The sequence below is a fragment of the Castor canadensis genome, chromosome 4 (assembly GCF_047511655.1).
Source record: "Castor canadensis chromosome 4, mCasCan1.hap1v2, whole genome shotgun sequence".
Taxonomy (NCBI): domain Eukaryota; kingdom Metazoa; phylum Chordata; class Mammalia; order Rodentia; family Castoridae; genus Castor; species Castor canadensis.
In genome coordinates, this window is record NC_133389.1 from 130,185,802 (window position 1) to 130,199,323 (window position 13,522).

Genomic DNA, 13,522 nt, shown 5'->3' on the forward strand with positions numbered 1-13,522 from the left:
GGTCTTTTTTTCATATACCAGTTAAGAAAAATGGAATTTTCTTTCCTTGTCCCTTTTCCTTTCTTCTCCCCTTCACTTCCATTTCTATTTGACTAACAGTTCCTTTCTTCCTTCCTTCCTTCCTTCCTTCCTTCCTTCCTTCCTTCCTTCCTTCCTTCCTTCCTTCCTTCCATCCTTCCTTCCCTCTGAAAAGAAGAGAGGGCCCTGAAGAAGAAATAAACCAGCTTTTCAAGTATTCTTCCTAGAGGAACTGGAAAGTAACTTAAGTAAAGGCAACATTCCATACCTTGTATGGATTTGGAGTTAAGTGACTTTGAGCTTCCTCATTTCAAAGCAGAAACACTCTTAAAAGAGTGATTTATGTTGGTCTGCTGGATATGGAGAAGTAGATCTTATCTTAAATTCTATCCTCAAAAACCTTATTAGGGAGTGTGTCATAAATATTTCATCAGATTCTAGGATTTTAATACAGATTCATGATGGCAGTTTTTGAGCTCATAAAATACACATGAATAGAATACATCAAGTACTACTGTATAAAGAACAGGATTTTTTTAAAAGATTGCATGAAAAACAAATTAAAGGCCATTTTATTTATAAGAAAGTATACATAGAGCTGGTTGCTTTACCAAGTCAAACACATATTTGAAGACAGAAATGTCTCTACAAAGCCAAACATCCTGACACATCAGATGTTCAGCAAGAACTATGAGGGTGTCAGATGACTTCACCTGCAAGGTGTCAGGCAGGTGAGGCAGGAGGCAGAAGTGACATAGACTTCACTGCCCTTTTATTAATGAGCGCTCCATCCTGCAGTGCACATTAGTATTTGAGATTTGTATTGATAACTGTTAGGCACTAGAGAATCTGAAAAGTCATCGAAATCAAAAAGCATTGACTTTTAATCCTGATAAATTTAGTACATTTTATTGTATTTTAATTTCTTAAAAACATATGTATACACTATACCACATAATTCCTTGAAATCTATGTCTGACATGTGCTAGCTTGAAAATAAAAATAACTACATTTTCTGGCAATGCTGGATAAAAGAAAATTTTTCCTAGCTGAAAAATTCACGGCTATAAACTGATCCTTTACAGTAGAATTAAGGGCTAGTTCAACCATGATGAGACCTAAACTACTTTCTAAAAAGATATCATAGACCATATACTTTATATTATGGACAGGAAGATAACAGTGCATACTCTGATGAAAGGGTTTTTATATTTATAGGTGATAACTTAAAATGACATTATAACCTTACTTCGCACATTCTACTGCCATAATTAACCTGCGGTACTGCATCCCATCATTCGCTTTTCCTCTCTTCACTCATTCATTCAGCAAACATTTACTGTGCATTGCTAATGTGTTAGGTGCTGTGCAAGTTGCCAGGAGTAGGGAGGTTCCAAGAAACCTATCTTTTGGAGAAGAGCAATAGTGACAATACAGTGTTAGGTGTGATGAGGAAGAGATGGAGAGAGTGCCATGGAATGCTGAGCACAAATGAAGGTTTTACAGAGGAAGCAACAGTTTGGGCTGATGTGCTGCTGGCAGAGAGGAGAGGGAGGGAAGCACAGGCGAAGGCAAGGAAAGATGGACGAAGGGTTTAATGAGTCCTGTGCTTTGGGGCAAAGGATGCGTGGGTAAGCAAGTGGGCAGGTGACAGAAGATGAGGCCAAAAGATGGGAGTAGGATGGGGAGGAGGGGATTCAGAATGGAATGAGGGGTCTTCAGTGCTAAACCAAGGAGCCTGGAAGGTATCTTCAGTAGTAACCTGAGACTTCTAAGCAGACCCTTCCTTTCTTTCTTCCTTCCTTCTTTCCTTCCCTTTTTTAATTCAGAAAGATCATTTAGGCACAAGTTTGGAAGACAGTCTGTAGGGGAGGGGTCTGTTAATTACATAAAACTGACCTTTTGTTTGTATATTTCTTCTATTCCTATTTTGACTAGTGCATAGAATAACACCTGGAACTACTGGCACTCAGCTTTGGGATAGTATGTGTAACAAGGATGATATTTTGAAAATATGAAACCAATGCATTTTTTATTCTGTTTAACTCAGTGCCTGAGGCTCCCCACCCATTAACTCAGCTGGCTTCCCTTCCCTCCTTCAGGCAAATGGTGGATTCCAGCTAGAAACAGCAAGTTTATATTCAGCTTTGAAAACTGTGTGTCAGTTTTGTGTGGTGAGAGATTTCTAAATTCCAGAATGCCCCTCTCCCTGCAAGGAACCAAATCTGGCTAAGTCAGAGCATCCAGCTCACTGCGTAGCTTTTGCAGGGAGAGCACAGCAGGGACCAACCATAATATAAGGACAGTTCCCTTCAGACAAGAGAAAGGAAACTAAAAAAAATTTCCATTGTGGGTGTTCGGGAAAGGGGAGGAAGAGAGGAGAAGGAAAGAGGAGAGGAGGAGGAAGAAGAGGACTGAGAAGGGAAGGAGATCAGAAGTGGGCATCCTGCCTCCATGTTCCTTGGGCATGGCTTGAATCTCAAACCTAATTCAGGAAAATTACAGAATTTTCCTAAAGGAAGTTGGGCACTACCCAGGCAGCATGTTAGAAAGGGCTCAGAAAGTTGTGTGCACAGGGTGAAGGGAAAGTAGTTGGGAGTCTATGGGTGCCCCAGAGGGACTAGACAAATGCAGAAAGAACCAGTTGACTAGAACTGAGCAGGAAATTGTCGAGGTGCGGGGAGCCACAGAGGCGCTATAGGGACCACAAACTTCAGCAGCCTGGGCTAGTGGCCAAGGTTCACCCAAAACACTCATACCCACAGCCATGCCCCTTCTTCCCCTCCTTCCTTTCCTTCCTTCCTTTCTTTCCTTCCTTTCCTTCCTTCCTTCCTTTTCTTCCTTCCTTCCTTCCTAAAAAATATGTGATGAAGCTGTTCTCTTCTCTCCATCCACATTCCATTCCTTGTAGGCTTTATAAGAGCACATGATTTTATGCTCTCATGAGTCACTCTGTGCTCATTAGTTCTTCTTTTTTTCTTTTTAAATTGGTCACAAGCCACTTGGGCAACACTGAGTTGTCTTTAAAGTACTTTTATCTGTATCCAGACATATTGTCCTACAGTAGCACTTTATATCCTCTTTTCCAGTTTATCAAATTTCTAACTCAGTCTCTACAGTTTCAAGTGTATTTTAAAAATGACTTTTCTTGCCCTTTCCAGAGAGCACATTAATAACTGCATCAGGTGGAATGGATTTTCCAAAGTGAACATTACAACTGGAAACAGAAAAAAGTTAGTTTGTTGTAATCTTAACATCAGAAGCCCTGCCTATTGCAGAAACCTTATGACATTTTTATAACGAATTGCCCTATTTTGACCAAAATTTTCCTTCTCTTAATGAAGACAGTATTTTTCTGGCTAGATGCTGCCCAGGTCTAGCCCTTTTGCATTATCTGTGAGAAAATCCACCCCAAATCAAAAGTCGGTTTGGGATAAGCTGTAAATCTGATTATGTTCATAATAAAAATTAAATCCCTCAATCATTAACAAACAGAAAATTTATAATACCTGTGTGCATCATTGACATTCTAGGTACATTGAGGTTTAAGTTGAGAATGAAAATAAGGGGCAGAAACTTACTTTACTCCTACAGAGAGAAGCTCAGAATGCTTCTGTGACATCAGGGTTTCTGTTTATCCCTAAGGCTCTGTGCCAATGACTTCAAACTTTGATGCTATCTTTTTTTTCTACTTATTTCTTACTTTTTTTTCTTCCAAAGATGTTGAGCAGCAGGCTAATGGCTCCCCAGCAGGGTGCAAAGACAGCAGAAAGCACGGGAATCAGATGTCAACTCATTCCTTGGAGATACCCTGCTAGGACAGAGCTAACTAACCAGGGCTTTAGTCTTCTCTTGGGGACTTCGCTTGGATGGTTCCCTGCCCACTCTCAGCTTCCTATGTGCTTTCTGATTAAAATGCTGTCACAGATAAATCATGACTTCTGTCTGTTAGGACTATTCTCTCTCTCTCTCTTTCTCTTCTTTCTTTTTTCCCTCCTCCTTCTTTTCTTCTTCTTCCTCTTTCTTCCTCTCTTCTTCTTCTTCTTCTTCTTCTTCTTCTTCTTCTTCTTCTTCCTCTTTCTTCCTCTCTTCTTCTTCTTCTTCTTCTTCTTCTTCTTCTTCTTCTTCTTCTTCTTCTTCTTCTTCTTCTTCTTCACCTTCTCTCTCTCTCTCTGTCTCTCTCTCTCTGTCTCTCTCTCTTCCAAGGAAAATTTGGAACCTTAAGATTAAAAAGATGAGCAAGTCCTGGAGCACTATCTACTCACATTTGTTTCCTTATCTCCTATATAATGATCTAAGTCTCCATTATGTGGTCTTCATGCCCCTGCCACCTGGCATGCAGTGAGAGCTAATGCAATGACATAGATGCTTGCTCATTGCTCCACTTTACATCAAACCAGTCATCCTCTCTGTTTTATAATACATCAGTGCAACAGAACCCACCAACCATTGTTTTTGGCTTTATTGATATGCATGCATGTATTTATTTATTTATTGCTGTGCTGGGGATGGAACCCATGACCTCACATCTCCTAGGCAAGTGCTCTACCACTGAATTGTACCCCAGGCCTATATGTCTTCATATATTTTCTGTCAGTCACATTCAATTACTTGGTTACTTTGGTAACTTCCTTATGAGTAGATTATTTTGGAGGAGAGGGAGTTCCTCATTGCTTTCCTTCAACACAATCACAAATTTACTGAAAAATGAAGCTATCCCACAGATAGTTTGATTTGCAATGCAATGGACATCCAAGTGCACTGGTGTGAGTTCCTACCTAGTCATACAAATAAGGGGCCCTTCATGTACCTGCTGGTAGCAGTAGTGTTTATTCTTTGCTCAGAGCAGAGACAAAGCTCAGCACCCAAGAACGTAAGCAGAAAGTGAAATCGAATTACCCAGTGAAAGTCAATGAAGTAAAACAACTGTACTAAAACCATATTTGCATCTCAGCCGCATGTACATGCTCCCCTCCCCTGCCTGCTCTGTCCCACACCTGTACCCTGTACCCCTGAAGCAGCCTCTACCCTCTCCAGACTTCATCTGTCCACGCTGCTCCACCTGCAGGATGGTACCAGCTCTCTCCAAGAGAGTATGTTTGCTTGGGCTCTACATGATGTTCTTGTACCTCCAACTTGGTGTTAGGGCTTTGGCCACCAGAAGGGACATTCTTTGTCTCCATATACTAACCTGTGCCCTTTTGTCATATCTTCTGGTCAATTAGGAAGACCAAACTGGGTTCCTACCAGTTCTGTATTTCAGACCTTGTCATTTCAGCCCAGTCATAGAAAGGATTGTTGCCACTCACACATGTCCCCATTTGCCTCTACCCCTCAGGCTCCTTATCAGTTCACTGGTATGTTCAAAACCTCAAAATGGCCTTTCAGCAACAACCTGAGTTCTCTCATATATTTTACCTAAGTGACCAGTGTCATATCGTGACTTTCCTTGCTTGTTATTTCCTTAAGATTTTGTCTTCCCACTAATGGAGACTCCTGTTCAGTAAACCAACTCCATTTCTGGAGATTATCCAGTTAAATAGTGGGGAAACACACACTGCATGAGATGGAACAAAATCAGGATGCCCCAGAGAGAGTAAACTCTCACTACATCTTCAGTTTGAGGGCTCTTTGAAAAGTTGGTTTCAAAGCCTTATGAAGAATGTACAAATGAATTATGACATTAAAAAGAATAGTGGTGCTAAGGAAATAAAAAAAGAGCAAGATTTTCATCCTCTGTTAAATGAGAAGGTACCAGAGGGGAACTATGAATGTGACCTTTTTTCCCCATGTTTCCCCCAGGAGAAATTAGGAGTGGGAAAGTTGAAAGCCATTACACCGAAGCAAAGGTCAAGGTGAACAGGATAAAACTCTAACATGGTAGGTGCCTTACTTAACCTTTCTATGTGTTAATTCCCTGCAGATAAAAATAGCAGATGTATCTAACGTCATAGATGAGTAGTAAAGTAAAACAGATGTGAAAAATCAGGATGATAGCTCATGTGATGTGGAAATATTACTCCCTAAATCCTCAACACTACTATTTTCAGTTTAAATTCAACTGCTTCCTTTTTAACCTGAAGATTTCAAAGCGTTTAATAGGAAGTGTGTGATGAGCCCAAATAATTGTGAATCATCTGTGAAACAATTAAATTAAGCACACGAATGTTCTTTCCACCATTTACTATAACTAATCATATGGGAAGAGTATGTATACTTTTGGTTCACTCCAAAGTAGCTTTGCAAACTAGTACCCCAAAATAAACAGCCCCAGTAAAAGAAAATTGTCAATTGAAAGAATAATTTATTCATCCCATTTGTAGTCTAAGTGTACAAAGAGAAACAAGTAACATCAAATTTAATTCAATGTTACCTTATGTTAAAACATAACTCAGTCAAGGTCAATTTAGCAAAATAAGAGATACCTGACCCAGTAGCTGTGGACTTCCCAATAGAGACATCAGGATGGGAGGAGCAGACAGGATGAAAAGAAAGTTGAGGATTCCCTTAACAGTGAAGTATAAATCATTCTAAATTTTCCCCAGTCTTTCATTTTTAAATGAGAGAACATTATGATCATTTGTAACTAAAATAATTTATTTTCGATTATTTTAAAGCCATATCTGGCTAATTTTATGCTACCAAGCATTAAATGGATCATATAAAACAAAAATAATTTACTTTTGCTATTTATTGTTATTAAAAATTACATTTCCATCATCAAGACAATGTTCTAATTTGTTTTTGTTTTTGTTTTTTTTTCAGGGTACTGAGACAAGCCTCAGCAGTTCCTAAAAGTACTGAAAATAAAGTGGTAGATAAGTTTGAGACTTAATGGTTGTGAAGTCCTTAAAAAACAATACTGTGTTCCTAATGAAGATACATAGAGTGAGAAACTAAAGAGGTTTTGCTTTCCCTGCATGTTTCCCACTTTGAAGTTAGGAACACAGCTCAGCCTGATTGAGCTAGATCAGGGGTAAAACACTCGCCAGGTTTTTACCGATAAAAGCAAATGCTTAGCAGTGGAATTAAAAGCCAGTATACACTAAACTGTTAGTGTTAACGGATGCCAGCACTGATACGTACTCAAATAGCGGAGTGTGAACCATTCAAAGCTGACACTGGTCTCCTTGCCAGGAGCAGGCTTTGCACACCAGATAGCAGAGCTAGAAGTCATTAGTGTAGCTCACTCAGAATTCACTGGTGGGCATATGTCACATGCATCTCAGAGAGAGGCAGATTTTGAGGATGGAGAGTGCCTTACAAAGCCTGGTGGTCCAGACTATATGTCAGAGCAGAAAACCAAGTTTAATGAAACCCTCGTGTCTCAAACAACATTAGTAAAAGAAAAAGTAGAATAAAAATTTCCATGGTCAAATATATTTGAGAAACTCAGAGTTAATCAAGGTGAAGTGTGTTTATTTTGTGCAATACTTCACCAAGTCTTCAGTATTTTAACATGCTATATGGAGTTTCCTTAGTAATTAGGCCTGTGAGCTGTGTTTGAAGCAATGGGTGTTAGACAATGGCTGCATATTTGTATTCCATAGGAGACGATTTGGGAAATACAGAGATAAAATATTATTCCTGGTTTATAGATGAAGGAAACGAGGCCCATGGAGATTTCCTGGTAGAAGTGGTGGAGAACTCAGGTCTCCAGCTTCCTACTACCAGCTCTTGGGTCAGAAATCTGAGAAAAGACAAACTGCATTTGAGTTTGCAGCAAAGTACATACCCTAAAAGGACCTCCTAAAACTAATGCTTCCAAAAGCGCCTGCCTCACACGCTTCCTTTTCTAGCTCAGTTAGGACATACAGACCCTCCCAAATCAAGATTACCTGATACAAGGGCATGCAGATGCTATCAATCCATTCCAATTGCAACCGAGGCAGTTCATCTTTCCGGTTCCGGTCAAAAATAGCCTAGAATGGGAAAAGAGATCCTTGCTTTATTACACCAGAATATCTTATAGGTGCTTTGTCAAACATTGCCACAATGGTCCAATTTTTACCAACTGAACACTTCATAAATCATAATCAATCTTTGCACATACTTTCTTTTCTTTTATCTATGATGAAAAATAAAGTATTTTCATCTTTTTAAAATGAGGTTTATAAGTGAATTTATTTGAACTTTATAGCATACAACTCTTTAGGGCCAAAATCTGTTGTCAGATACAGGTAACGACTACTAAATCAAGTCATCAGGTCACTGGGAATTGGGTACAAGTCAAGGGAGAAAGGAGATATATATATTTTTGTCACAAAAATAATGCAGGCCTTTGTTTCTATAGTGAAAGGGAGGGTCGATTGAAAAATATCTTTAAAAACAATTTTATTTTAAGTAGAGCTATATTAGTTTTTAAGGGTGAGATGTTAGTTTGACAATCATGTGTATTTTTAATAAGGTTCTTTCGCTGAGAAGTTTCTAAGTATTTACTGATCATTGGATGGACGATGGTGGGAAACATTCATTCTTTCTTCATTCCCAGTCTTTAAACTTTATAATGTGATTTGTGTTTAATATAATTTAGTGTTTGATATAATTTAGGCATATTTTTGGAAAAAAAGAAGTGACTTACTTCTGTTGGAAGACTTGCCAAGAGAAACACTTAATTGGAATTGGAGAGTTAAAATGGATTCCTTCAATAAACACAGCCAATTCTACTCCAGTGAGAATGTTTCTCCCCTTGTTCTTAAAGAATAAGAAGCTACTTGTGCCCTTATTGATCTGGAAGAGGGGCACTACCTAGTTAGAACTCATCTCACCTTCCTGTCTTAGAGGAGGTTGTATCTTTTCAGGTAGATAGAATGTGACATCCACATCATTTTGGTGTCCTTATATGTTATCAGAGCAGGTCCCCCTGGCCTAGAGATATTGGAAAAGCCCATATTCTTAAGATTTATGAACCATGGTGGTAGTGTGTGGGGCAGAAATCACACTGCCCCAAAGCTACCAAATCTGAGGAAAATATCTCTAAACTAGGGAGTAGGTCACCAATACCCATAGCCTCTGTACACCCTTATAATATGAAAAATTCAGGGAAGAGTATGAAATATGCTGGAGAAAGTGACAGTTCTTGTGAATTACACGAGTCTTAGTTTAAAATGTTCTTTAAAAATATCCTGTTACTAGTCAGTTTTGTGTTACTATAACAAAATACCGAAGGCTGAAAAACTTTGTAAAGAAAATAGGTTTATTTAACTCATAGTTCTGGAGGTTTGAGGACACAATTTGAGGGCACTTCTTCCTGGCAGTCCTGAGCAGCATAGAGCACCACATGGTAAGAGGCAGGTAGTACACATGGGTGTCTTCTGGCATTTCTCCCCCTTCTTGTAAAGCCACCCTGATGACCTTAACCAATCCTAATCACCTCCCTAAGGTCCCACACTCTGAATAGTGCAGATTAAGTTTCCACCTTCCTAATACCTCATAAAGGGGATGAAATTTCAATACATGAAACCCTGGGAGACACAGACACACCATATCCAAGCCATAGCTCTCCTTGCTATCTGAACTATTTGCTTATTTAGTTATGCTGTTTCTGGTGGGTATTATATACAAATAGTTTTGTAGTATTTTCACAGTTGTACAGCTGTTACCACCATCACTTTTAGAACATGTTAATCGTCTCCAAATAAAACCACCATATCAATAGCAGAAACTTCATTTTCTCCCAAATACACATCTCATATAAATGGAATCATATGATACGTAATCTTTTGTGACTGACTTCTTTTATTTAGCATAAGGTTCAAGGTTCACCCATGTAGCATGCATTATATTTGATTCTTTTTTTTTAATGGTATTTCATTGTATAGACATACCATATTTTATTTATCAGTTGATGTACACTTGTGTTGTTTCCACTTTTTGACTATCATAAATAATGCTGCTATAAACATTCATGTGCAGGTTTTTGTGTGGATGCATGCTTTCATTTCCTTTGGAGAGATACCTAGAAGTTTAATTCCTGGATCATACAGTAACTTCATGTTTAATTTTCTGAAGAATTGCAAATTGTTTTTCAAAGCAGCTTCACTATCTTACATCCCTGCCAGCAATACATGAAGTTCCTAGTTCTCTAGCACCTCACCAACACTTGTTATTGTCAGTCTTTTTAGTTATAGCCCCCTCAGTGGGTGTGAAGTGGTATCTCATTGTGATTTCAACATACATTTTCCTGTTAGCTAATGATTTTGAGACTCTTTTCAGGTGCTTATTGGCCATTTACATATTTTCTTTGCCAATTTAAAAAACTGAATTATTTGTCTTTCTGTTGTGTTATAATAGTTCTTTCCATATTCTAAATACTAGACACATATCAGCTATTCAATTGTAAATAATTTCTCACATTTGCTAGATTGTCTTTTCACTTTCTTTATAGTGTCCTTTGAGACACAAAAGTTTCTAATATTGATAAAGTTCAATTTAATTTTGATGAAGCCCAATTCAACATCTCTGGGCCATTTTAGCTTTTGTCTCTTGTGCTTTCGGTGTCATATATATCTAAGACAACATGGCTGAATCAAATCCATAAGATTTATATTTATATTTTCTTCAGAGTTTTACTGTTTTAGTATTTATATTTAGGTCTATGATCCAATTTGAGTTTGTTTTGGGGTATGTGAGAGGCAGGGCACCAACTTCCTTCTTTTTGCCTGTGAATAGCTAGCGGTCCCTGAACCATTTTTTGAAAAGATTATTTTCTCCCACTGAATTGTCTTGACATTCATGCTGAAATCAGTTGACTGTAATTGTACAGGTTTATTCCTGGACTAGTCACTGTTTATTCAGTGTTCATGCAAGAAAAATGAGCACGAGGTACCACATTGTCCTGTGCTCTCCCTTTACAGCATTTTGCATCCTGTAATTGAGTATTAGTGATTATTTACTTAATATCTGCATTTCCCACAAGGTCCACGGAGGCAAGGAAGATGGTGTCTTGCTCACTTCTAGATACACAGCGCTCAACTTCATGCTTGGTTCCTGGAAGTACTGAAGCAGATTTTATCAACTGACTTGCTGCTTCTGGTATTAGCCCTGTGGTATGGTCTAGATGAGCCTTTGTCTCAGTTACTGGACCATGACACCTGGGGAGGAGGAGAGCACCAGGACAACTGTCCTCTTAAAAGTCCAGGGATACTGGATATAGTGGTGTCCACTCCAGGTGCATGCACTTCTAGAAGTTTCTGGAAAACAACTAAAGACGGACAACCCTGCCCTAACAGCCAGGCCCCTCCTGAAGACACGATCATTAGCTGTGGTAAGCAGCCTTTTGTGAGGAGAGAGGGGCATTTAGAGCTGTTTCTACCACAAAATTAATTTTATTTCTCTCTTCAGAAAAGGTCTTACCTGAGCCTACAGATAAAGTGCTGCCCTACTGCACCTGCCTGCTCACCAATACTGGCAGTTTACTCATATATTTTTTTCATTTGACTAAATGATCTGTGGTAATTCTGCATTGTAAATCCTTCAGAGATGTCTCTGAAACAGTTTTTAAAAGGAGGGAAAAGGTTTTATTTTAAATTAGGTATGTAAGAGAGAAATTTAGGTTATATTAGGTTTTTACATGTGAACTGTATGCATCCTAATCTCTTTATTTTTTTATTTTTCTAATCTCTTTATTTTTATAACCCAATTTGGTGATGCCACCAAAAAAGAAAGGATATTTTGAACACTGTATAAATTGATGCTGCTTTGAAAATGAAAATAATTGGTACAGACTAGATAGTCATGTGACCTTTTGTAAGTAAGCAACTGGTTAAGGATAGTCAACTTGAATAAGACTGGTAGTTCTGACTTCAAATGGGTGCAACTATTCAAGATGGTTCTGCTTTTTCTTGCTTTTAAATGTCAGAAAAGTAAGGTGCTGAAAACTCAGAGATCTTACAAGTACCTCCAAATGTCCAAGACTCAGTTGATTTGAATCCTCAAAAACAGACATTCTTGACCATAGCACATTACCTGGGCTTCACTGAACCTACGGTGCTGTGCTGCCTGGCTTGAAAATGCTTTGCACCACTCTCAAAGTGGCAGGGCTCTCTGGTTTTTGGCAAATAATTTATTAGGAATAAAGAGGCTGCCCCTTCCTGAGGCGGGTGACCGAGGCATTTGTGCCTTTCGTCTATCTTGAGCCTCAAGATTCTCAAATGAAAACTGAATGGTTAAGTCCAGCACAAAGAGCATTCCAAGCACCAGCACCTGTTTCCCAGGTGAAACTCTTCATTTTGTAAACGAAGAAAAGAAGTAGACCTGAAATGATTTGCTTGTGAGATTTTGTAAGTTCAAAACTGGGATATAAAACTCTGCTCCTGAAGGGTGGACAGTTTGCCTTTAATTTTTTGATGTATTTATTTCTGTTCCAAAGTAGACACGTATGAAATGCCAGCACTGGGCTTGAATGACTCAACTACACCTTGCACTTCCTCTCTTGTGCCTACTGTGTGCCCCATTGTGAGTGCTCAGGAAATGCTTGTTAAGTAGCTCAGCACTCTTAATCAGAAACCTGGGAATTAAGAGTGTTTAGCATTTAAGCTTAATTAAAGCTTGAAACTTTCAAGAGTCTTTCCTTAAATCCCTTCTTAGTCTTTTTCATTTTCAAATTGTGATTTGTGAAAATGTCATTAAGAAGGGTAAAAAATACATGATAATGAAAGAATGGACTTACTGAAGGAGTGAGTTTAAGTTCTGATCTCTCCCGATCTCCTTGTTCAAAGAACTCACTGGTTACAAGTTCAGCCACCTGAAACAGAAATACTTTAACTTATTTGTAGTTTGCCACGAGACTCAGACATTATTTCTGGCTTATGTACAGAGGGATCATCTTCAACACAGACCATCATTTAAAATGCTTATGAGGAAGTATATTAACCTTTTGTATTTGAAGGTGTTGCAGAATTTAATCAATGAAACTGATTTCCTTTTAATGAGAACTTGTGTAATGTATTTTTAGATGTGTGCCAATAGATAATTCAGGAAAAGTTCCTTTACAGAAAAGTGGAACTAATAATAATCTAATAATAATTTATATTATTATTATATTACATAATGATAACCAATTTTTAGTTGTTTCTATGTAGATTCTTTATGCTGTTATATACTTTTATTTAGTCTGTCTTCATCTTACCATCACAAGTCTTCTGTAACTCCCTTCTTACTAATATTTGTGTACACTCTGGAAGGGATAACTATAGGATGTCTTCTGCTCCCTTCAAGGGGCAGGACTAATGCTAGCTTCCCAGTTCACATCAGACTTGTAAAGTGTGTAATGATACAGTTCAAAAAACATAGACCAGAATCTATGTACTGAAAGTATTAATATGCATCAGGACCTAGTTGATATAAGCACAACAGAATGGTTATTGTGTCCCAAACCACAGAGACCTGTATTTTCCTACCTTTCATCCATTAGTATGGATGATCAGCACCCCAGCTAAAGGGATTATTTTCTTTTCTCCAAGCCTGCACTTCTCAGGATCATTCATAAATTTTTTGAAAGCAA

The 13,522-nt window shown here is 38.3% G+C and overlaps 1 protein-coding gene across 1 annotated transcript in view; it reads right to left on the reverse strand.

The window, feature by feature from the left end:
- Positions 1-13,522, reverse strand: part of Pde11a (phosphodiesterase 11A) — a 376,507-nt gene that overhangs the window by 25,799 nt on the left and 337,186 nt on the right. The window contains exons 18-19 of the mRNA XM_074071157.1: positions 12,689-12,763; positions 7,857-7,940 (exon numbers count right to left, since the gene is read on the reverse strand). Of these exons, the coding sequence (XP_073927258.1) occupies positions 7,857-7,940; positions 12,689-12,763 (159 nt within the window). The remainder of the gene's footprint in view (positions 1-7,856; positions 7,941-12,688; positions 12,764-13,522) is intronic.